The 24,192-nt window shown below is 43.8% G+C and overlaps 2 protein-coding genes across 2 annotated transcripts; both read right to left on the bottom strand.

Annotated features, from left to right (window-relative positions):
* Nucleotides 1-124: 124 nt before the first annotated feature.
* On the bottom strand, nt 125-13,979 carry nrd1b (nardilysin b (N-arginine dibasic convertase)). The gene is made up of 31 exons (XM_029500292.1): nt 13,870-13,979; nt 12,736-12,938; nt 11,266-11,533; nt 10,989-11,070; nt 10,525-10,678; nt 9,569-9,642; nt 9,376-9,471; nt 8,849-8,971; nt 8,689-8,746; nt 8,473-8,546; nt 8,138-8,207; nt 7,862-7,939; nt 7,641-7,761; nt 7,468-7,526; nt 7,262-7,316; nt 6,879-6,983; nt 6,253-6,376; nt 6,077-6,163; nt 5,869-5,988; nt 5,262-5,313; nt 4,965-5,115; nt 4,760-4,887; nt 4,479-4,641; nt 4,356-4,387; nt 3,988-4,126; nt 3,647-3,694; nt 3,457-3,509; nt 3,279-3,362; nt 2,993-3,200; nt 2,782-2,871; nt 125-2,510 (listed from the first exon to the last, which is right to left on the bottom strand). The coding sequence occupies exons 2-31, from the start codon at nt 12,924-12,926 to the stop codon at nt 2,289-2,291; spliced, it is 3,309 nt and encodes a 1,102-aa protein (XP_029356152.1). The 5' UTR covers nt 12,927-12,938; nt 13,870-13,979; the 3' UTR covers nt 125-2,288.
* An 836-nt stretch (nt 13,980-14,815) lies between these two features.
* On the bottom strand, nt 14,816-23,899 carry rab3b (RAB3B, member RAS oncogene family). The gene is made up of 5 exons (XM_029500267.1): nt 23,509-23,899; nt 21,446-21,670; nt 19,488-19,606; nt 19,261-19,385; nt 14,816-17,972 (listed from the first exon to the last, which is right to left on the bottom strand). The coding sequence occupies exons 2-5, from the start codon at nt 21,668-21,670 to the stop codon at nt 17,788-17,790; spliced, it is 654 nt and encodes a 217-aa protein (XP_029356127.1). The 5' UTR covers nt 23,509-23,899; the 3' UTR covers nt 14,816-17,787.
* Between the last annotated feature and the right edge of the window lie 293 nt (nt 23,900-24,192).

The raw sequence follows: 24,192 nt of genomic DNA, 5'->3' as shown, positions 1-24,192 counted from the left end.
TGCTGTTTAAGCCCTCCTTCCCTGAGATCACTTCCTGGTAGAGCCTTTTCAAAGTACAGTGTCCCAAAACTGTGAGTGAGAAGAAAGATCAGCACAGTGGAAACTTCATGTTTCTTATCTGATTTATTAGAAGAAAGCATAGATTAGTCTAGAAAATTTGATAAAATTATCAAAAATAAAGTTATTATGCAGCAGAATTGATTCTGTCAGTGTATTTTATTTGTTCATTACTGCTGATGCATTAACACATGAACAGCTTGTCATGGCTGTTTGGTGGAGCTTATTTTCACTTTCAAAAATTACGTTTTTAATCTTATTTTCTTGCTTCAAAGTGAAAGTATGAGGAAACGTTGTGCAGTGGAGCAGTCGGGTTAATAAACATTTAGGCAATGTTTTAATACAGCAGTGTTTCTTAACCCAGACATAAGAGTTGACAGATTTCTGCTCATACATTATCGGCAAGGTAACCTGAAACTGAACCAACAGATAATCTAACAATAAATGGCATGAACAGCTGCTTTGCGTCAACTTGTTAACATTTGAGAGTCTAAATTATTCAACATAGGCCTGAACACAGCAGTTTCTTGGCAAGCAGCAACTCACATCATCCTGATCTCATTTACAGGTGTGAATACTTTTTCTTTATCTCGTCCTCCTGCCAAAGCAAACATGGTGGATGCAAACGCTAGTCTAGCTGCAGGAGGTAGAGTCCAAAGTCCTGTTCCATTTTGTTGGAACAGGAAATCACACATCAACATGGTTCCTTGACGATGAAGTAAATACTGACATTGAGGGTTATCATACAAGTCAGTAGAGGACTACAGCTGTATTCATAATACCAGATTATAAACAGACTATAACAGAGACAATGAACGCCTGTCTGTTCCTGGAAAAATCACAGAATGTGAGATGGTGTAGTGACTCTAGAACAGCCCATAGGACTGCATGTGAACAGCTGTTTGTCTCCATTGTGGGGATTTTGTGTTTGACCCATAAGACATCATTTCTGCCCCTCCTATAGTTTGACATCACATGACATTCTGCTCTGGCTTCACCCACAGAGCTGCATCTTTAAAATGTGAAGAACAGAAATGTGTTACAAACCCCTTTACATTTTTATTTATTTATTACTCAAACATGAAAAACAAATTAGCTCTTTCCTAAACATTTGATGAGATTTCCTTGACTGACATTGTAATTCATTAGAATGTAGACTTGTTTTGATGACACCCTGTACCCCCACATGCGCCATGCTGAAGTGAATTGTGGGAATAAACATGTTGCAATTCTGTCACTGGCCACCATGTTCTGTTTAGCTGTTAATATACAGGTAAAATATTACAGTGTAAACATGTAAACTCAGATGATGAATGAAAACCACGGTTCTGTCACACTTTACAACAGAGCCCTGAGTCATCATGCTGCGTTCACTCCACCTTGGAAAAATGTACAATCATCATCAATTCCCAGCTAAAACAGTCTCCCAGTCAGACTCACTCATATACATCAGGTCATCTGCTTCACAGTAGCACACACCAACAACCAGCACAGCCATGCTGTTGATGTGATGTCAATGGTCAGGTGGTCTGAGAAGACAGGTTAGTGCTCCAACTCCAAAATGAATAAAATCTGGATAAATGGTGTCAATGTAATCCCATAAAAACTCAAAATGTGATACAGCGACATGGTTTTATCTTCAAGGTGTGAGACAGTTATAGTACAATAACTAAAGCAGGTGGACACAGACTGTTACCTTAACAACTTAAAGTTACAACAACTAACCTGCCTACCAACAGCTTTAAAATCTGAATAATTCATAAGCTGATGATATTTGTGTTTGTGTTATGTTCATCGTCACATTAAATCTGTCAGTTCAGCCTCTGAGGAGCGGACCACTCACCTTTTCTGATAAAATAACCCATCAATGAATCTATTCGGTAAACCTACTTGTCCGTCCATCTGCTCTGGTTTATCTGAATCTGAACCACAGATCCGGTGAGACGTTCACTAACACAGCAGCAGCCTTGGACCTGATCATGATTATGGTTGACTGAAAAGAGGCTTAGATCTACAGTTTTTTCCTCCTGGAAATGCACGCAGCAAAGTTGTAGCGACTCACATTCAAGAAAATATAACTCCCTCTGACAAGCCCCCTAACTGGGACCGCTCTGACCATCACTGTCATTATTGTTATGATGCGAGCTGTTGCCTGGGTAACTTAATCATCTCTGACAGGAAATGAAGGGGACACTGTGATGCGTTTCCTGCCGGCCTGCAGTTGGAGTGACTTAGCTGAGGATTTTGTGGTACGGGTGCAGGGGGAGCGACGAGGTGAATGCTCTGATGTCGTTGATGAGTGTCGCATCCTGCAGTAACGGCGAGGCAGCAGGCAGGAAGGTCAGCTTGCTGACTTCGCCATAGGCTGAGGAAGTTGGATTGTCGGGGCTGTCCGAGCTGCAGCTGGCGCTGTGGTTGGGCAAGTCGTTCTCCTCCACGCCAAAACCAACCACCTGACCAGACACAGTCACAGTTCAGACCTTACAGGGAAGCTTCATTATTGATTACTTTTTGGTAATAATTTATCAACAACATCTCTCAGAGTTTTAAGTAAGAATCTACATCAGGGTTCTCTAACTCCCACACTCTAAAGCAGTGTTGGAGCAGGAAACATCTAAAACGTGCAGGACAGTGGCCCTCCAGGACCGGAGTTGGTGACCCCTGATGTAGAATCTCTGAAAACTCAATGATCAGAACTGGATTGATCAACGTCACATGACTCACATGGACACTGAGCTTCCTGCTGTTGGTGTTTCTGTGCTCCAGGAACCAGGACACCAACTGCTGCTGAGTGAATAGCTTCAGAGCCTCGATCTGCAACAGACCAGGATCGTAGGGAGCGTCACATTAAGTATTTTGTCATGTGGTTTTATGGTTTTCTCTAAATGGAGGTTAAATCTCAAACACGTCACAGTAAATTAATTTCCCTCCTCACCTCCTTGTTGAGCCGGTTGAAAACGTACTGCTGTGTGACAACCTCAAACCAGTTGCGATCCACCTCCTCTCCCAGGTGAGCGTCCTCGCACTCCTTCAGTTTAATGAGAGCTGTCACCTGGGTCCTGAAGGCGTCCTCGCTCAGACCTGACAAACGCTCACCGAAGCTGACCAGGAACTCCTCGATCTTTCCCTCCACAAACTCCGTGCTGAGGAGGAGAAGAAGTGGACATGTTTAACAGCTCACCCTCTGCACCTGCGCACAAAAAAAACAGGCGTCTTTTCACCTGAACTTGGTGGCCTGTGTTTCCACGGTAACAGAGAACCCCAGCACCCCAGAGGTGTTTCTGCAAGTCGGGTACACCTGGTAGCTGGAGATCAGGGGGCCAGAGAGAGACGTGTTTCATTGCCAATTCATCTTCTAACAGATCACTGATCAATACTTAATAGATCAATAGGACTCACCCCAGAGTCTCCTTCGTCCGGAGGAAGTCGAAGCATGGCTCCTCCATGTGCATCTGAAGAGATGAGACGCAAACAGGAAATATGACCTGCTCACCATCTTATCACCAGCATTTAAATCATGTGATTGATCAATAGCTGACAAAATGATCAGGACTTTGTTGAGCCTGCATATGAAGGTATAAGCACTCACAACCATCAGCTCCATCAGGGCATGTTCTCTGAGGTTCTTCAGCCCGGACTGCAACACAGATCAAAACATTCAGACGGTAGGAGGAGGAGGAGGGGGCACAGGAAGTAGAGAAAGAGAGGAAGAGGAAGAATGGGCGACATGGAGAATAGAGTAGAAGTCTAGTGTAGGAAGGGTCAGTAACAAAGGAGGAAGAGGAGACACATTATAATGATAACCCTAGTTTGTCTCCTCTGAATTTGGGGACAGTCCACTGCAGTGATCATCATCATCCCTACTGTGTCAATAACAGCCCGAACACTCTAAGATCATCAAAGGTGAAAAGGACGCCGTCCTCGTCCTACCTGGTAGTAGACAGTGACCTCAGAGTTGGCATCCCCCTTATTGAGAGACTTGACTTTACACAGGTGGTTTTTCTGAGGCAGCTCCACCACTCGGAACAAGACAGGGACCTCTGCTGACAGAGGCTGGAACTTCAACCTCCTGCAGACAGGAAAAGCTGGTCTGAACAAGGACCACCAACTAAAATATTATTAAAATTACAGCAGCTGGAGTGTGTTCATACTTTCTAACAACATTAACATCTTAAAAATAACAAAATGCCCCTACTCATATTGCAATAGCTGTCAAAGTAAATGCCACCTGATTTTTTTCTGCCTGTTCAGCTCTGGTGTGAAATTTCAGGCCCAAGTGATGAGACAAGGATACTCACTCAGTGAAGTACTGCAGAAACTCTCTGGACTCCTGTGAGGGGAAACAAAAATGAACCTTAAACATTTCAAAGTAAAAGATAAAACCCTTTTCTTTCCACATGCCAAATCTTAGTGCATCTCACAGTGCTGGTAAAGTTTCCCTGCACCAGGCCCTCGGAGTAAAGCTCCCCCTTCAGCCCAGCGACAAAGGTCATGAGATCATCAACGGTTAGACCCTTCATGACAGCCTGATATTTCTGAATGACGGACCAGCGACAGTGCTCAAGGATTAACAGACGAACATCCCTGCAGAGACAAAAGTTTCAGTTATCTTAGTTTAGCATTAAGACTGGAGCGTGAGGATGACAAATAACTGGCACCGAGGCTTGCTCAAGGGCAGCCTGCAGACCAGAGTGACACGTACTTGCCAAGCCGCTCAGGTTTGATGAGGATATTGAAGTAGGTTTTCTTCAGCTGCTCTGAGAACATGCTGAAGACGCCCAGATCCGCTCTGAAGTCCGCCAAGTGATCCACGATCAGCCTCAACAGCAGCTTAGATGCCACAGAGGAGGGAAGTCAGCACATTTTATTCCAATCATACGATTTCAAACCCCTTCCACCCTCCTCACCGGCAGCTTGTGGTTGAAGCCCTTCAGCCGGATCACCAGTCCATGCTCTCCGGCCACCAATTTGTACTCAAGCTGAGCCACATCAGCTTCATATGCCGGCTCTGCCAGGTTGTGGGCCAGAATGTTGACGAACAGGTCGAAGAGAACCAGACTGAGGATAGACATACACAGGTGAGTCTGAAAAACTACTTGTTTGTTCAGAAAAAATAAAACATTCTAAAAATGTACTCCCATTTGAGTCAACAAAACAATAATGATTCAGTAATTATTAATAATGGGGTCTCAGTGCCGCCTTACTTCTCTGGGCTCCTCTGAATCACCGGGGAGATCAAGTTGAAACGAATGTAAGCTGAAAGCATAGAAACACCCTTAATGAGCTGAGTGCTCAGGAGAGACAAGCTGTCTGAATCACATGAATTATTGTTGAGTGACACTGAGAGGCTGGTTTCTTTGCAATGTGGACTATCCACCAGGTGGGGCTGCTGGACCAGAGTCCATGTGGATTACAGCATGTCACAAGAACATCTTTTAAATAGGCTCAAATAGACAACCCAAAAATCTGCTAATAGACTCAATTGATGTTGACTGATTGACTCTCAGACATGAGTAAATTTTCTAGCGTGAAGTAGAAAAGAATGACGATGCTGTAACAGAAAGGAGAGATCTGGATCAGGTCTTTCTATGCCACAATACCATGGTATCCTCCAGGACTAAGTATGCAGGAGTCTGAAAACGACTAAGACACAACTGGAGAGGTTTTGAGGTCCATCAGCTCCAAAAGGTCCAGAAACCAGACCCAAAGCTCCCAGCAGCCAGCATCTCCCATCCAGAGCAGTGCAGGGGTCTCACTAAACTTATCCTGGACAAGTCCAATGGCTCACGGCCAACTTGACGAGCCACCCACCTTTGGGGATCTTGAACTTGTTGTCCTTCTTGTACCACAAGCAGCCACGATCATTGTTGATGATCCTGACAGGAAACTCAGAGTCTGGACAGTCTGACATCCTCAGGGCGAAGTCAGTCGCTGCAGCAGGACACAGGACAGAGAGAGAAGAGCTCAAAGGCCAAACCCTGCTTACATCATAGACATTGTTCCTCTGTTGTGTTTGTACCGATAAACTTGTTCTCAGCAGGAAGGTGGAGTTCAGGGTGGAGGTCGAACTCTCCTGCCCAGCGCTGAGTCCACTGCTCAGGGAGATCTGACCACAATAGAGACACAATCAGTTTACACCACTATACCCTTATTAGTGTGTGTGTGTGTGTGTGTGTGTGTGTGTGTGTGTTGTACCCTCCATATTGTAGCAGGTACCGAACCATTTCTCTCTGAGGGGACAGTGACCTTCATTTTCTGGTGACAGCAGCAGCAGGTTGGCTCTGTCAGGAGTCAGCAGGGCCAGAGCTGCACTGATCACCTGCACACACACGCCCACACAGACAGACAGCTCTCAAACTGAGTTTGTTTCGAATTCTCTACACAACAATATTTAAATGTAAAAAAAAAAGAATATCAACAATAATACAATAATTTTAATCACTTAAGACCTGTGAATACGTTTATTTTTATGGTTTAGTTTTGTTAAAAGACCTTAAAGAAAAGAAGAAAGAAGAAAAAGAGATTCTCCTGATTAATCAGGAGAACTGATAATTCAAAGGGCTTCACAATGGAATTCACAATGACATATCCGGAGCTTTCTACAGCTCAGACTGAACTTTGTCCTCATCTGCCATCAGAGCTGGGGATCAAACCTCCATGACCTGCCCTCCTGAGCCTCAACGTCTCAAATGTTGAAGAGGAAAAGACCAACAACTTCTCCTTGTGGTATGGGTGGTATGACTCCTCACATAAACCCACAGTGGATTACCTCCTTTATAGACGCACTCAGATCTGGGTCTGGTGATGTGGATCTTCGTTACCTGTGGGTCGTACTCGAACATGAGCTGGTCCCCAGTCAGGAAGTCCTCTTTAGGAAAAAGCTGCATGTTCTCACAGATGTTCTCCACAAACTCTATGGGATCTGTCTGTCAGAGACCAGGACACACCATCACAAGTCACAACTCCGATTGGTCACATGTTCAATTTCTTCACGTGCTTCATGATGTGATCTGTGCTCCCACTTTTTGTCTGATTATACTGTATTTTGTCTTTTTCTTTATGTATATGGAAAACTTTGAGATGAAGCTAATTACTGTGATTGCTTGTCATTGTTGGTCTGTGTGTATCACCAGCATGTCATCAGTATAAATTGTGCGTGTTTGTGTGCGTGTGTGTGTGTGTGTGTGTGTGTGTGTGTGTGTACCTGCTCCTGATAGTGGAACTCATTGGCTTCAATCTTTTGAATTTCTTCATAGATCCTGAAACAAAGTATAAATATAAAGCTTTTATTTTGAAACTGATGTAATTGTTGAATATGAAGTTTTAAAATAACCAACTCAAGTTTAACAGGAAGACTTAAGGGTCCTCATGCACGAGAAGAAGAGCCCGAGTTTTTCTGAGGGACCTCACCTCTGCTGGGGGCCCAGAGTCTGGAGCATCTTCAGGTACTGGAACACATAGTCCACCACCTGCAGAGAGACACAATCATGTGTTTTTCTGAGATCATGTGTCAAACACAAGGATCATCTTCTAAACTGAACCACAAATGTTCTATTTGATATGAGAAAAAAGTACATGTTGACCTGGTAGAAGTTCTGGTAGCCCTGGTCAGTGAGGGTAATGGAAATTGAGAAGATGGAGTAGGTTGTGTTTTGATCAAAGCCCGTCTCACTGTTTCCTCCAAACAGAGCCAGAGCCCAGCACCTACACACACACACACACACACACACACACACACACGCGCATACTGTAGGTTCCCTGCACTGTTAGTACTGCTATTCTTCACCATTCGTTTATAACTCACTTCTTCCGAAGAAGAGACAAGATGCTGCCGGTTCCTTCATGTCCAATCAGCCAGGATATGTAGTGAAGAGGCTTAATTCTGAGAGAGAGACAGACGCACACAGTGAAACATTCGTCCGTGTTGGTGCATAGGAACGAAATGACTGCATGTTTTTCCAAAAATAAGAGATAAGAAATAAGTAAAGATATCTTGTCTGTCAACATCTGTCACAACACAATGTCACATCCACTGCTATAACACAGTACATGTCAAAGACACACTGTTCGCTGCTCATACCTGTAATGTTTCCCCTGGGGAGGTACAGCCCAGCTGATGGTCAGAGCATGAACCTTCCTAACAGGGACCACTGAGAGAGAGAGAGAGAGAGAGAGAGAGAGAGAGACATGCACACACATGTGTAAATATCCTCCTCCAGTGACTCAAACTTTACCACATCATTAATTCTTTTGAATGTCATAAAGTTCCGTTTTGTTTAAATTATTAAACCACTTAAATTTAACATAATTCAGATCCCTAATAACTCTGATTTATTTTTACCCATGGGTTAAAATTATAATGAACTGACACTGACATCACTGTGTTAATGACAATCATAATGTTGGGTGTCTGACCTCTGTAGAGTTTGTTGAATGCCGGCGTGTCGAATGGCTGCTGGAGGTGAGAGAAGTCAGGTCGAGGTTCACCACTGAAACAACAAACATGGTCCAACTCAGATGAATTATAGACCTGGTTTCATCTCATTTTGTTAGTGTTGAGTTAATGTATTCACACGACCAGGTTAACTTTAACCAGCTGTGTGTGTCTGTATTTGTGTTGACTCATCTCACTTGTTGGGAACTTTGATGAAAATCTCTCTCACCCACTGCTCCAGAGTGTCCAGTGTTTCTACAAAACAAAAGCATCCAGCTTATATCTCCTGTTGCCAACATGCTTCAGGTTAGCTGTGCTTTCAGTTAAATCCTCCAATCCTCCAGGTCCAATCTATACCTTTGGACTGGACCGCCAGCGTCATGTAATGAGCGGAGTAATATCTCCTCCAGAAGTCTCTGAGCCGCTGATATGTGTTGATCTGTTTCTCTCCAGGCTCGTGTTTTAACGTCTGAGCATTACCTGATGGGGACAACAAAATTTAAAATACCACATCATTTCAAAATAAAACTAAAAAATTGAGGCTGTCTCTGCAACAACCATCAGTGATGGAAATTTGAAATGAAAGGGATTGAAACATTAACATTAAAAACAACTCATAAACCATCAAACACCATCTGCAACTTTTTTCAAACATTGTGGAGACTTGAAGTACAACAGAGAAAAGATTTCGGGAAATCAGGCCGACTTTTTTGCTGATTTAAGTCAGTTTATCTTTGACCACAATCATACACTATTGCCTCCTCTTCCATGATAACGAACAGGAAATTGCTTCATAGTAATGTGAAGTGTTTGTGCATAGGGTTTCACGGATGGTTAAAATAAATGGGCTCAGTCTTTAAGTGTTTGTAGGGCTTTGGTCTTACCCCAGCAGAATTTACTCATTGGATGTCCAGCTTTAGCCAAACTCCCAAACAGCATCTCCTTACGATGTGAGTCAGACGGCCTTGCCAGCTGGTACTCTGCATAGACAGGAAATGAGAGAAGTGCTCTGATGGATTTGAGCAGGAAACACAAGTAACAGGATAGTAGCTGTGGTTTGTCTCAGTGAGGACCCACCGCTGTCCACAGCCTCCACCTCCCTGTCAATTGCGTCTTCGATCATCAGAGGACAGATGAAGAACTGAGCCCACCTGTAAAAGTCACATGATTCTTCACTCCATTCAAAGATAATCAATCAGAAATTATCTCTCTTGATTCAACAAAGAAAAAAAAAAAAAAAAAAGACACTAAACATTTCAAAAATCGACCCTGATCCTCACTGAGTGACCTGGACATCTTTAGTTTTAGAGTAAGGAGATGAAGACATCACCATGGAGACAAAGCTTTGAAGATTATAAATGATCACTGCCACTAGGCATCGCACAAGTCAACCAACAGTCCTTCAGACCAACACCAGTCTAACCACAAACCGGCCATGTTAGCATCCTTATGATGCACTGCATAGTAATGCTAACAGTTAGCCAGACAGAAACAGCAGCTTAGCTAACATGTTGCTACTGTAGCTGTCACTGATGAGAACAGACATGTAGCATCCATTAACACACTTGGAGTAGAAGAAGGCCAGCTCCTGGTCCAGAAGGATCCTATTGCAACATAGGGGTCTCCATGCCAGTAAAGGCCAGTCCATGTTTTTTTTATGAGAGAGAGAAGTTGTTTGCTGATGTTTTAATGTTTAAAACATCCCCACCATAGTTCTGTGGTATGGCCTGTCTAGTCCACTGACTGCTGGTCTACATACAACAACAACAACAACAACCGGCCCACTCCTGTTGGAGAGTGGCTGGCAACACATCCTGTTCTTTAATGAACCAGCTGACCCCCCATCACACAGGCAGATGGCCCACCAAAGAGTTGCCATCAGCTCACAAATTGGATACTGGTCTGAAAACCCCATTCTAATCGGAAGTCCCTGCTTGCAGTTCAGTTTCAGTCAGACACTGGACCTGCTGCAGCTCCAGAGAAACAAGAATCAGAGGAAACACCTCACTCATTGGACCTGAAGTCAGCCTCACCTGTCAAGCGCCTCTCTGAAATACTTCCTCTGCACGTCAAACTGAAAGATGGTTCTCTCACAGTCCGTGGAGGCGTTGTCGCTGCCGCCATGTTTCTTCAAGAAGGCGTCGAAACCGTTCTCTGCTGGGTATTTCTCACTGCCCATGAAGACCACTGAGCACCAGGGAGAGAAAATCATCAACAGACATAAACACGAGAATTTCCTCAACAATTCTCCCCACATTTCTCAGGTTCAGTTTTGAGACACTTCATTATCAATCCATCAATCCACTTCACCCTGATTGGTCAGCGGCCTACAAGTGAGACCTTCATGTTTGACCACATACATATTCCACACTGACTTTGGCTGGGGCAGTCATGAACATTTGGTTTCTGACGTGGTGGAACATCTTATGACCTTATTCTGGTTCTGACTCCTAATACCCAGACCAGTCAAGACCAGAATCTTTTCTGTCAGACTCACTGTGTTCCAGAAAGTGGGCGAGGCCGGGCAGGTCGTCCGGGTCACTAAAGCTTCCAACACTGATGCAGAGAGCAGCTGCTGCCTGAAAACATAGGCACCACCACAGGCTTATTTAAGGCTGTTTATAGTTAATGAGATAATTACGGGGTCTTGAATTAAAGGACATCACAATTTGATTTTATGGCTCAATGTCAGTTCAGCTTCCCCTGAATGGAACTCATTTGTCTATTTTTCACTATTTTCAAAAGAGAGCTGATACACATTTGGAGTCAGTCACCTGCTTCTCAGAGCTGCCTCTCTTCTTCTTCGCTGCATTGTCCTCATCCATCTCATCAAAGTCACTGTCCTGCTCTTCCTCTTCGTTGTCCTCTTCATCTTCATCCGACCCCTCACCAGAGTCCCCCTCATCTTCACCTTCTTCCTCTTCCTCCTCATCCCCATCCTTCATTGCCCCTTTGTCCTCACTCTCACTATCTCCCTTCCCATCATCCCTGCTGAAGTCAGAGATGAGGAGAGCACGGAGGCCATTACTCAGCTCGATGTACCTGCAGCGAAGAGAGGAGCATTATCAGTGTCCCGCTCTGTCCTCAAGTAGACGTTAAACAATCAGTCCACTAAACAGACCCTCCCACCTCAGACCTCTGATGACAAGGTGATGTCAACTAGACACCTATGAAGTTTTGACAGTCTCTCTTACAGGTTGTGATGTCATCACTGACTCATGTTGCTTTTACATCTCCAGCAGCAGTAAATAAACCAATCAGCTGCTGTGGCAGAGGAGATGGATGGGCAATGTTGGTGCAAGAAGAAGTCCACCATGTTCTTGTCCCATCTCCCTGAAGCCCCCCCCCCCATTTTACTTGATCATGCCTAAACAAGACCAGGTAGGGAAGGTTTAAAGAGTCTGGTACAACATCACAGGGGCCAGAGTTTTCTGGTTGTTGCTTTCTTGGTTAGTTATATTAGTTTTCTCCATGTTGGACCATGTAGGTTTCGGGGTGTCCTGTTGGGACACATCATCTAGCCTGTTGCCGATTGGTAAGCATGGACATAAGCATGTGGTTCTCATCATACAACAACTTGAATATTCTGCTCTCAATCATGATGACTGAGTATGAAATGAACCACCTGTGCAGCACTTTCTGCTACCAGCTGCATCCCACGGATTCATTACCCTCAGTGAAAATAACACCAGCCATGCCGTAACAACTGCTAAATCATTTTCACAACTTCAAGTGAAACTAAAACTTGGTGTTTCACTGTTGGAGACTAAAATCTTAACTTTAGGCTCCAGTTACAAAACAACACAGGTTTCATTCAAAAAATCTTCTCACAAGCTGCTGAACAGAGTGGGTGAGGTTCATCCTCTTCAATGAATTAACTGAATGCCTATGTTCACAGTGATTGGTCGACAGGTGGCCCATCTGTGTCATTAATACACACAAGCATCAAACATTGTGAGTGTGTGAGCTGAGAACACTGGGGTGTTCTGGTCCTTCAGGTCATCTCCTCATTCATTTTGGCCTTTAAAAGTTAGGTTATTCAAGAAAACAAATCCAACATTCATTAGCCAGTCCTGCTGATTTAGAAGTCCCCTGGATGTGGGCAGACCCAAAGATCTCTCAGAATCATGAGCTGCTAACTTGAGGATTTGTGAAATACTCATGGATAAGACACTCCTTATTCCAGACCATCCATAGTATTTCAGTGTGTTGTGAGCATTTTAGCTGGTGCTCTTGTCTCCCACCTGTATTTCTTTGGGTCACTGGGCGATTTGATGACCTCTGTGTCTCCTTTGTCTTCCAATCCGACGCCTTCACTACCAGCAGCCACTTGAACCTTAACATCAACTGATGCAGATTGCAGCTCTCCCTGGTCTGGAGCAGATGCCTGTCCTGGTGCATAGCTGCCACTCACAGACTTGTTGGTCTGAGGCATTTTTACAGAGTTCTTTGGAAAGACAGAACAGACACACAAATTAATGTACAGTGGACGCAACGAGACTTAAAGGTCTCCACTGATGTGAATAATGCAGACTGCTGCAGCAGAACATTCATTGTCTACTGCTTATATTTCCGGGTCGTGGAAACAGCTCGCACTGGGTGAGAGCAGGTTCCCCAGTCCATCACAGGGCCAACACACAGAGACAGGCAGAGACCAACAACCACTCACACTCACACCTACGGACGATTTAGAGTCATAAGTTAACCCAAACTTGATGTCTTTGGATGGTGGGAAGAAACCCACGCAAGGAACGGAACCTGTGACCTTCTTGTTGTGGGGAAACAGCGCTAACCACTATACCTCTGTACTGTCTGCAGCAGAACATCATTCACAGTGAAGTCAGCCAGGAAACATTCATTAACTTAATGAAATGAATGAAAACCGAAATTACTACATCACATGTGCCCCTGAATTCAGGGCTGCCATCTACTGCTAATGAAAGCAGCGGCATTCAGTTTGCAGTCTGCTGTTTCTCCGGTAAGAGGAACGGGATGAAAATCTGACGGTAATTAAGCGCAGTTTCGTTCCCGAGGTGAAGTGAACGGGCCGTTAATGCGCTCTGGGTCAGATAACGGAAGCTCCGCTAACATTCGGCAGGAAGCTACAGAGCTAACCGGATGGCCTCTAAAACTCCCGACAGATGTTCACGAACACATCCTTTCCAATCCGTCACGTTGCAGACAGTCGGTGGGGACCCGCCGCGTTTACGGTCGTGAATTAGCAGCATATTAGCGTCCAGTAATCCCGCCGGTCAGACAGACACATCGCGGGTGTCGGCTCAGCGGCTACGCCAAAGCCCACTGCGGCTCTGCGAACCTCCGGACGTACACACGGAGCAGCAGCAGCTCCGGCGGTGGAGTTTGGGCCGAACACTCACCTCTGAGTCTGAGCCTCGGTGGAAGTTCGGACTGTCAGACCTGGAGCTACAGCTAGCATGAGACCGTGAAAGGCTAGCCAAAACAAAGCCTCTGATTGGCTGAGAGATAATACAGCACAGACAGATGTGGTGCCTGATTGGTCAAAACGGTTCACCGCAGGTTTGTCTGAGGAGCAGAGGGAGGAAGTTCTGAGGTTAATTTAACATTTATTTGAGCAAAACAATCAATTACTTATGGGTTTTATATCTATATGGATATTATAATCAATGAAAAAAAACGAAACTAAAGCATAAAAATAATCGTAAAAGTCCAACTTTGAAGTTGGGGCTTAACAATAAATTGAAAAATAACTGATAAATGGATAACCGCAATATCCAGGTGGAGGAGATATGAAAAATCACAGGAGCAACTATTTTATGATTAAAAGTGAAATGAGTGAGAACATTACTGCGCATTTTTAGCATAAATAAAATATATATTTGATTGATGGAAGACCCATTAAAAGCTGCATCGTTGTTTTATTTACTTTATTTTTTGCGAAAATTGCTCACGATATTGTGATTCCTTCACAATATCAGCCAATATAATTGCAACATTATTATTTTCAGTCCTTGTCGCCCTTATTGAAATACTGTTTTAATCACCAACAATCTCAGTCATTTAGAGAATTCACTTTGTGTGAGAGTGTCCCCGTGATGGACAGGCGACCTGTTCCGGGTGACCACGCCCTCGCCCAGTGTGAGCTGGGATTGGCTTCAGCGCGTTAAACATAATGAGGGGATACAACAGTTATTTGTTGTCAGTTCATTTAGACCACCAATTTACTTATTTCCCTCCGTTCTTTGAACATGTTCCCGAGACACACTGTGTCACAGTCATGATGAGTGACAGTCAAAAGAGAGGAAAAATAAAAAGTTACAGGGACATAAAACTGTTATGTTTAAAGACTGTGATTTTTATTATTCTAAATTGCATCTATAATGTACAAACATTCACAATATTTTGTACAATCACTTTGTGCTTCTCCCCTGTTCAGGAGTAAACTGTAAGACAACAAGTTTACATAAAGTCTCTATATAATTTTTCCATGGTATACACAGCATAAAAATAAATTCATACTCAACACCAGTATAATTTCTAATTCTATCATTTACAAATTCACTTAAAAAATAATCATATGAAGACAATGTCAATATTACTGTATGTTTTTATCAATATTAGGACACGGTGGGGAGTCACACACACAAACGTGCGCTGTGATAGCAATAGAACAATTTAGCTGCATGTTATTTTTAATATCTCCATAATATTTCATGATAAATGCACATTTTTTTCTCCACATCTTTCCTTTTTCTGTCATATACACACATACTGTATCTCAGCTGACACAACATTATCAAAATATCACACTTCCGTCAAAGATATTGTACACAAACACAAAAACCCTTACAAATGAACACACAATAAATATCCTGACGATATGCAACAATAGATTGTGTTGGTTTTTAGATCACACACACATGTCCAAACACGCACACAACACACACACACACACACACACACACACACACACGCTGACATTCATGTAAAAAACACTGCAAACATGGTGGCTACGTGACTACACCTGCTAAAGGGGAAGAGAGAACCATGTGCTCTGCTCACATGTGCATGTGTGAGTATAAAACACTCTCAGTGTAGCGGCCAGTGCAAAAGCTGTAAACCACCATGATGCAGGGCTGCAGCGACAGTCTGGGCTCAGGTCTCTAACAGTCGACAGGGTCTGATGTGGGTTTTGGACCTGACCTGATTGATCTTTTGGTCGTAGTCTAAGCTTTAAGAAGTTGGTTATTTACTCCTGGGAAACACCAGAAAATCCTATATGGAAGGTTTTTTTAATGGCTGCACAAGAGAAAAAAAAAACTAAACAAATTTTAATGTTAAGATTTCAGAATGTTAACTCTGAAGTCCTGTGCAACCGGAACCTGGGTTCTGAAAAGCAAAGCCAATGACCATCAGGGGGCAACTCCACTGGTGTTTCCCTCATGTGAATGTTTTTCAATCAAAGTGCAACACAAGTGCTGTCATAATTGTTCCAGTCTGTTGATTTGTCTCCTGGATGTACCTGATATCGGCTCTCACAGTAAACAGGAGCCCTGGTGAACTCTCCTATCGCCCTAATGTTGTAGGGTCAGATAGTTTTTGCACCTGCGGACCTCCTTCCTGTTCAGTCCCTCTGTGATAAGCTGAAGCCCTTCCTGGGAGTTGTGCATTGGTGGCGTAGCCCTAAAGCATCTTTCAAACCATAAACAGCACTAAATAAGGCCAGTAACAGTTACTGTGCTATTGGCGTATTGTCTCAGAGAGGACCTAACTATGACGAGCCGAGAAGCAGCCTAGCTGATGTTTCGACAGTCAACTTGGTGAACAGCGTCAGCCTATAAACTGGTGAGGATGAGCAGCTGTGGTGTTGTGTTGTGGTGTTTGTCATTGTGCTACACTTTGAGGAGAGGCAGTGCTGTGCTTTTCTGTGGACCCGACTTTCTGCTCCTCCTGACAGTAAACGTCTCCAACACAATCTGGATTTGGCGTGTTCAACCGCAAAATGTACAGTGCGTCTGAAAGGTCACATAAACCACAATTACTGGTGCCAGTAATTGGCCAGTTGGGAGAGATGTCTTTATGAGCCCCCCTTTTTAAGTCTCACCAGAACAATCCTCTTTACACTTTAACACATTTTTTGTCTTTTTTCTGTGTTAGTTCAGTTGTGTGTCGATGCATAATGTTGCAGCTGTGTGTTTCCTCTGTTCTTGAGTTCATACTCTGATGTCAAACCCACGCTGTGTTGCCAGGTGGGAAATGTTGAAGTAATGTACCGGCCAAAATTATCATATTTTGAGGAAAATTATCATACAAACCCATTTTGCATTCTGACATGGCACAAGACCATCTGCTTCAATAAGTCATTATCATAAAGCATGTACATTACCGCCAATGACGCAGTTTTACCTTCAAATAATCTAACAATGGTTGAAAAAAGCACCTTCTGCAGAAGAGTGACTCTTCCTGTGTGGAGTGCAGGATGAGCCTGCACTGAACAGCCCTGAAAGCCCTGTCTTCAACATGGCTTCTGTTGAGCCATCAGGTGTCAATGTTTAAATATTTTAAGACACTCTCAACACGTGCTAAATTGTGCATTGATTGGTTGTTAAGAGGCACGTGAGGGGATGCCTAAAAACGAGAGTGGTCTGTATGTGCAGGGTTCCTTTTCTGATTGTGTCAGTTAATTAACTTAGCCATGCAATGAAGGGGTCAACTTATTGTAAATAATAGGATTTTTGGAACTAGTACACTAGTACACATGGCAAAATTATCATACATATGGCAACGCTGAATCCGTTTGTCATGTTTGATCAAGGGAAACAACTATTGATAACCACTTTGACTGACAGCTTTTCAGAGTTTAGCATAATAGCGACTAGCAGTGTGAGCGAGGACAGTCTTTCACTTCATCGGGACTGGCAGGTTAGTGTCTCCTATCACAAATGTGATGGCTGTATAAACTTTCAAACACGCCAAATGAGATTGTGGGAGTGTGGAGCTGCTGCCATGACTTGTCTGTCTCTGGAGGGACCTTACTGGGTTGGGGGTGGGGAGGTCAAACCAGCTGTATGAGTGTTAGAGGCCTCAGAGGGTAAAGTGATGACCAACTGCTCACAAACATGGACCGAAGCAGAGAGTGTATTCAGGAACATTATGATGCTTAATCTGGCTTTTCTTTCTTGTTTTGTTTGTTTGTTTGTTTGTTTGTTTTGTGTTTCTTTTTTTTTTTTCTTTTTTTTTTTTGAGGGCTTGTGAGAGGCAGGCCAGTTTGCAAATAAGGTGACAGTGGGATTGGGGAGGTGTAAGGGTGGTGGCCATCAGCAGCACTTCTGAGGTAACTGGGCAGGCTTGTCCGTCAGTCTGGTGGTCTTAGTACCGGGAGCTGCTGGTGCTTCCACATCAACGCGCTCCGACATCTTGACACAGATGATGTCCACCAGGCGCTCGAACACCTGCCTCACGTTGATGTTCTCCTTGGCACTTGCCTCATAGTACTCAAAACCTGAGGGTGTTAACAGGAAGGTTAAACAAGCAAGGTCAAATGTGGAAGGAAAGGAAATTGAGTCAGTTCAATCATTCAGTTCGTATAAACAAAGAAACAATCATCGTCTACTCAACTCTTGTTCCATTTAAAATATGTTTCACATTATATCTCACATTAGAGCAGCAATTTCCTTTGGTACCACATGATTCTCAACTGTGGAACTGCCATGTTCCTACGCCGCACTGTATTACACCGCATCCTGAAAGTTAGACCTGAACTTGTCTGACAGACTCTGTGAGGAAAAGTGTCAGTTCTGTGTCATATTGCTGGTATGATGTGCTTTTTTAAGCCTTTATATATCTAAATTATTCTTTCCTTAATAACGGAGGTATTTTCATAATTATTAGGCTATAGTTTAATTTTGTTTAAAGAGGATATCAACCAGAAAGCTTTGGAACCCAATGTTCACATCTCAGACTCTGGACTTTGGTCTTGGTGTGGTTTCATCCATCTGAACATCTGACATTTTGTGTCATCACTGGTCTTTTTCCCCTTACAAATATTTAAATACATGGGACATTTTCAGCTTCATTGGTCCACATGTGTGAATGTGATCAATTTTAAATTTTTTCACCGAGCAAACACTGCGAATATGTGACCTTCCTTCTCCTTTCAAAATAAAACCAGTTGGCCTGTGTGAAAGTTAGCGTCAGAGCAAACTCTGAGCGGCCTGGGGTGTTCTTTTATTTAAGTCTGGTATGAGAGCTAAATCCAGTCCTGCAGGCTCATAATGAAAGCCCTTTATCATCAGACAGCACACTTATCGTGTTTATGTTGCCCTCAGTACACATACCCTGAAGTTATTTCACTCTGTCCTGGAGCTGAACAGGTTAATACACGTTTAACGTTGTTTTTCTCACTTGAAAGTTGAATATCAGGTTTGTTCTCCTGATACTGATCAGGCTTTTTCAGCTCTAAAGCAGCAACTACACACAAGAGCTGAAAAATTCAATAAAAAATAATCACTTTGTGGCCAACTTTAAGCCTTTATGCCAAATTAAATCTTTTCTGTTTCATCTCTCTTTGTGTTTTTCATTTTGAAAAATGTCTCCTCATATTCAGAATCAGCTGGATCAATCTGTGACTGTTCCCTGCAATAGAGTATAGTAGCACAGAAAACAAGAACAAACTAAAAACACAACTCCCAGAGGAGGCTCACACCTGAGAGGATGCCTCTCAGGGCACATGGTCGGGTGTCAGGTATTTAACATGCAATATATTTCCCGTGCTACCTCCAAAGACTCACCTAACTGGTCGGCAAGGTGTTTTCCTTTCTCTGGAGGAACAACTCTCTCCTCATCCATGTCGCACTTGTTTCCCACCATGATCACCTGGGCGTTATCCCACGAGTATGTCTTAATCTGAGTGGCCCTGCAGACAGACACACACACACAGGTAACAACACAAATCACTTGTGTGTTCGAACATCCAGTTTCTGTAATGTAAAAAACAATGTACCACTCAATCACCTACCAGTCCTGCACAGCATTAAAGGACTCCTCATTGGTGATGTCATACATGAGGATGAAGCCCATGGCGCCACGGTAGTAGGCCGTGGTGATGGTGCGGTATCGCTCCTGACCCGCTGTGTCCTGAACACCAAAACAAACAGCTTGTTGAGGAATTGGTCCGGTCAAATTTGCAAGCTGGACTTTTCCTGTCCAGACTGTCACAAGCTCACACCCATATAATGAAAATATGAAACAGTCTAAAACATGAGGGCTTATTCTCTGGAGAGTGTGACCATGACCAATGACTTTCTCTAGACATGGACCTGGACTCTGGATCTGGAGAGTGAAGTCAGTGCTTAAGAGCCTTAAATCTGGTTAAACTGTTAAAACATCAAGTTTTACTGAAAAAAGCTAGGTCTTGTAAAGGTTGCTGGGTAACAGAAGCTGTGCATTTTGTGAAAATCCTCCGTAGACAAGATCGTCTGATTTGGGTTCATCTGGCCATCATCTGATGGTCACCAGCATCAGTCCTTGAGTCCAGAGACAGATGAGTCAATCACAGATAGCTCGCTGTTCACATACTTTTGCAGACCTGCAGTGACGTATTTCACTGCGGGGATCAAATGTTTTTTTCTCAGCTTTCAGGTGAACTGAGAGGATTCAGGGTTCACACACACACACACAAATGTTCCACGTAAAATCCTTGTGAAATAAATGAACAATTGGTTGTTGTCTCCCAGAGTAGGGAAACGAGAAAGCAAGAGGAATGAGGAGGCAAGTTAGCAGCTAAGCCTTAGCATGTTAATACACTGATGATATGCAGATTTTCAGTGAGTGTAATTTTCACCAGGTGAAAGGTGATATGTCAATGTGAACTCACAACTTCATCACACCACTGTGTGTTACTTTAAGTTAAGAACAGGTTTGTGTTTGTGTGTGTGTGTGTGTGATTGCGTGTTTCACCAGGATTTGGGTCTATAATTTCGTCTATTATATCTGATGAGTAAAAATGCAACTGACATTCGCTATATTAAGTACAGTTTGCTGATCACACAGCAGCCACGCCCCCTAATCCATGTTGTTAAATTCAGATGCTGCACTAAGCTAACAGTGTTACAACACTAGTGTTGTATAACGGACATTGAGCCTGTTTCATTCAGCTCTTATTTGTGTTATTGTCTGTGTATGTGCGTTGCGTCTATTTTCACTCATCACTTTCAGTTTGAATCAATTGCCTCTGATTAGCTCTACTTATGGCTCTGCCCCACACCCATTAAAGTATGCACACACTCACACATACACATGCACGCACACCACACCACCACCTCCCCCCTCCAGGCTATTCTCTCCCCTGCCAGCTCTCAACCTTTTTGCCCCAAGAGGTCTCTTTAATTGCAACTGCAGACAGCTGTGTGTGTGTGTGTGTGTGTATGTGTGAGTGAGTGTCAGCAAGAGACTGACTGAGTGTGAAGAGCTGTTGCCGTAGCAACAACATCACTAACTGATGAGACCCAGAAGTCTCTGTCATTTCTTCTCCTCCAGCGGCAAAACATAATGTTTCACTGAATTCTGTTATCACATTAACAGTGATATTAATATAGTCAACAATAACAATATTTTCATTTGTTTGGTTACAGTGGTCATTGATCATAATATAATAATGAAGTATATTATACTACCATATGATATGCTCCAGTATAACTGGAAATAATGTTATAATTTGTAATATTATGGCAAATTTCTGTGCAGTTTAACAGCACGTGTTAAATGAATGACCATAACCATTAGTTTGTGTGATTGCAGCTGTAGCTTCCTGACACATGACCATCGTAGGACCTGTTCATATCTGGCTAACATTGTTTCTATTGGTTTCTACTGACATTTAGCTGACAAGCTGTTCATTGTGGGATCATTTCTTCAGGTGTTGTGAGTGATCAGCTGCCTTGGACCTGGACCAGGTCCTGGTCCATCTGCCCTCACCCAGATCTGCAGCTTGATCCTCTTGTCGTTGCGATACACCGTCTTCACCTTGAAGTCGATGCCCACAGTGCTGACGAAGGAGTTACTGAAAGAATCGTCAGCATAGCGGAACAGGAAGGAGGTTTTCCCCACGCTGCTGTTCCCAATGATCAGCAGCTTGAACATGTAGTCAAAGTTTTGGTCCGAGCCATCCCGCTGGCCGAAACGCTGATCTGCTTTCGCCATCTTTAAGGAGAAAGGACACAGTCAGCGACTATCCCTCCGTACAGTAACTATGGTTCATCTTGAAGGAAGCATCAATCTCTGAGGCTAGAAACAGTTTCTAACCTCAGAGAAAAGAGCCAAGTTGTATATGAGGTTTAAGAAACCATAGAACAGTCAGACTTTCCAAATTCACACCATGATCAAACTTTTTGGAAACTTGTCGCTGAAAAATCTGCAGAAATTGTTCTGACATTTCAAATGTTTTCAGCTAGGGTGACGAGGAACTGCAGCCAAATATGATTCAGCACAACAAACCAAACCCACGGCCACTTAAATAAAGATGCAGAGCAAACAAACATTTGACCTGTTGAATCAAACTAAGTGAAATAGAAACAGGTGGAGGTCTGCATCAGGGTTGGATGAGTCAGAGGTGAGGATCCTGCCGGGTTCCATCCTCAGTGGACGGCTGAGTCTCCATCGACTCAGCCGTCGGGGGAGGATACAGGACATAGACATGAAGTTATAAATCAGTCAATATGGACACTCAGCTCTCACTCCTGATCTGCTGCCTCCTCTGATTCATTCAAGACCTTTTCCTTGAATAGAACCGACTGTATTTTCAGCTGCTCCAGTTCAGTTGGTTCCTGCAGCCTGGAGGAAAAAAGTCCCATTCAACACTTGTCATGTTGTCTATTGTTGACGAGACAGTAGAGGCTGAGCTCTGACAGAGATAATTTTAACTACACGATGATTTTTAACACATTCACAATAGAAAACTGTCAAAATTCTCATGCAACAGCTTGTTGACTAAAATCTTGTGACAGTGAACGCACAAAACTACACACTGACAGTCCCACATGGAGACTTTGTCTTTGTAGAACTTTTCAATCTCTTTGAGCTCTTACTGTCTGTTTTGCTGCAACTTCCAGTGTGGTTGCTCTCAGTCAGAGCAGCTGGTGGAGACCAAACACAAGGCTCAAAAAGACAACATTCAGCACTCCAGGGACGTTGGGAAAAAAGAATAAGCTTTTTAGTTTGATTCATGGTGTCGACAGAAGGGTTTAGCTGAAACTCAACACTGATATTGAACCGTCCAGGAAGTATCCAACTGTGGGGGAGACTGAAATGGGACAGTCTAGCTGCACTGACTGTGATTATTGTCATGGGCACAACAACTAATGGTCATGGACAAAAGAAACAACACAGGATTCTAACACAGCTCTCCTGCAGCATGTTCTTCCTGACTTGGACTTTGTCGTCACCATCAATTTCCGTCACGCCTATCCTCATCTCATAGACCACTAGATGTCGCCTAGCAACAGAACCTGACGATGATGTCACAGTGATAAACTGACTGAGATGTGTGGGCTCCTCTCTGATGAAACGGTTCCTCTATCCGTGAGCATGTTGTCTTGCTAACACTGGCATTCACCTGTGTCCAGAAAGCAGGTAGACACCAGATAACACCATGACCTGCTCCTGACTGAGGTCACATGATCAAACATATGGACAGTTACAGTGACGAGACAGCTGATTTTTGAACCAGGACATGATTGGACAGGAGGACACATCCGTCTATCACAGTACTATCCTTTCGGCCTGAGGAGGAATCATGAGCACCCCCCCACCCCTACTTTAATCATCATCAACACACACAAACACACACACACAAATGTGAATTAAAAGCATCACCGTTAATGTAGAAGCTGACAGAGGTGATGCAGGAGATTAACAACCAAATGACAGCATGGACGCTGCAGGTGATCCTGACCACAGCTCAGGTGTGTTCGACGGTCCTGGATTCAGATGTTTCTCCTTCTGTGTGTGTGCTTTTTATTGTGTGTCTGCCTTTGTGTTACCTTTGCTGGGCGAATCTGCTGCTCCTCCTCTGCACCTGATAGAGAGTTGCTCGGTGTCGGCGCTCACAAATGACAGTTAACAATGATATGCTTAATATTAATATTGATTATGAATGCGTTTGTCCTCTGCCGCAGAAACACTTGGCCCCCTCCGTGTGTCCGTCGAGTCTGCAGCGCAGCGTCGTTCGCAGAGACACGGCGGTGGCGAAACGTCTCCTGTCCGCGGTGCCGCGCGCAGCTTCTTTACGCACGTTTACGCAAACTTCCCGTGAGATGGAGCGAAGAGGATGTCTGAACCCCCCCGCCCCTGAATAAAACCAACCAGCAGGCGTCACAGGATGAGCTACCGCTTCTCGTCTGTTTCTTCGGGCTGTTTACAGGCGGCGCCTCGTTCCCGTCACACAGCTGAACGGAGCGGCAGGAGCGGCAGGAGCGGAAGAAGCGGAAGGAGCGGCAGGAGCGGCAGGCTGCTGTTCTGTATGACTCATAACTGAAGCGGGGTGGCGCGTAACTGCTTCAGTACACACACGTCACACACACACACACAAGTGTGTTTTCTGCCTCTGCAGAGACGTTTCACTTAAAAGGAAGGAAGGAAGGACACTATGATGAGGCTGTGTGCAATAAAAAAGGAAAAGATGATGCACATCATCATTAGAAAACGCATATACAGGAAAAATCATT

Source organism: Echeneis naucrates, chromosome 4, assembly GCF_900963305.1.
Source record: "Echeneis naucrates chromosome 4, fEcheNa1.1, whole genome shotgun sequence".
Classification (NCBI taxonomy): Eukaryota; Metazoa; Chordata; class Actinopteri; order Carangiformes; family Echeneidae; genus Echeneis; species Echeneis naucrates.
Note: the sequence above shows the minus strand (reverse complement) of the source record. Positions and strands in the feature narration are given on the sequence as shown.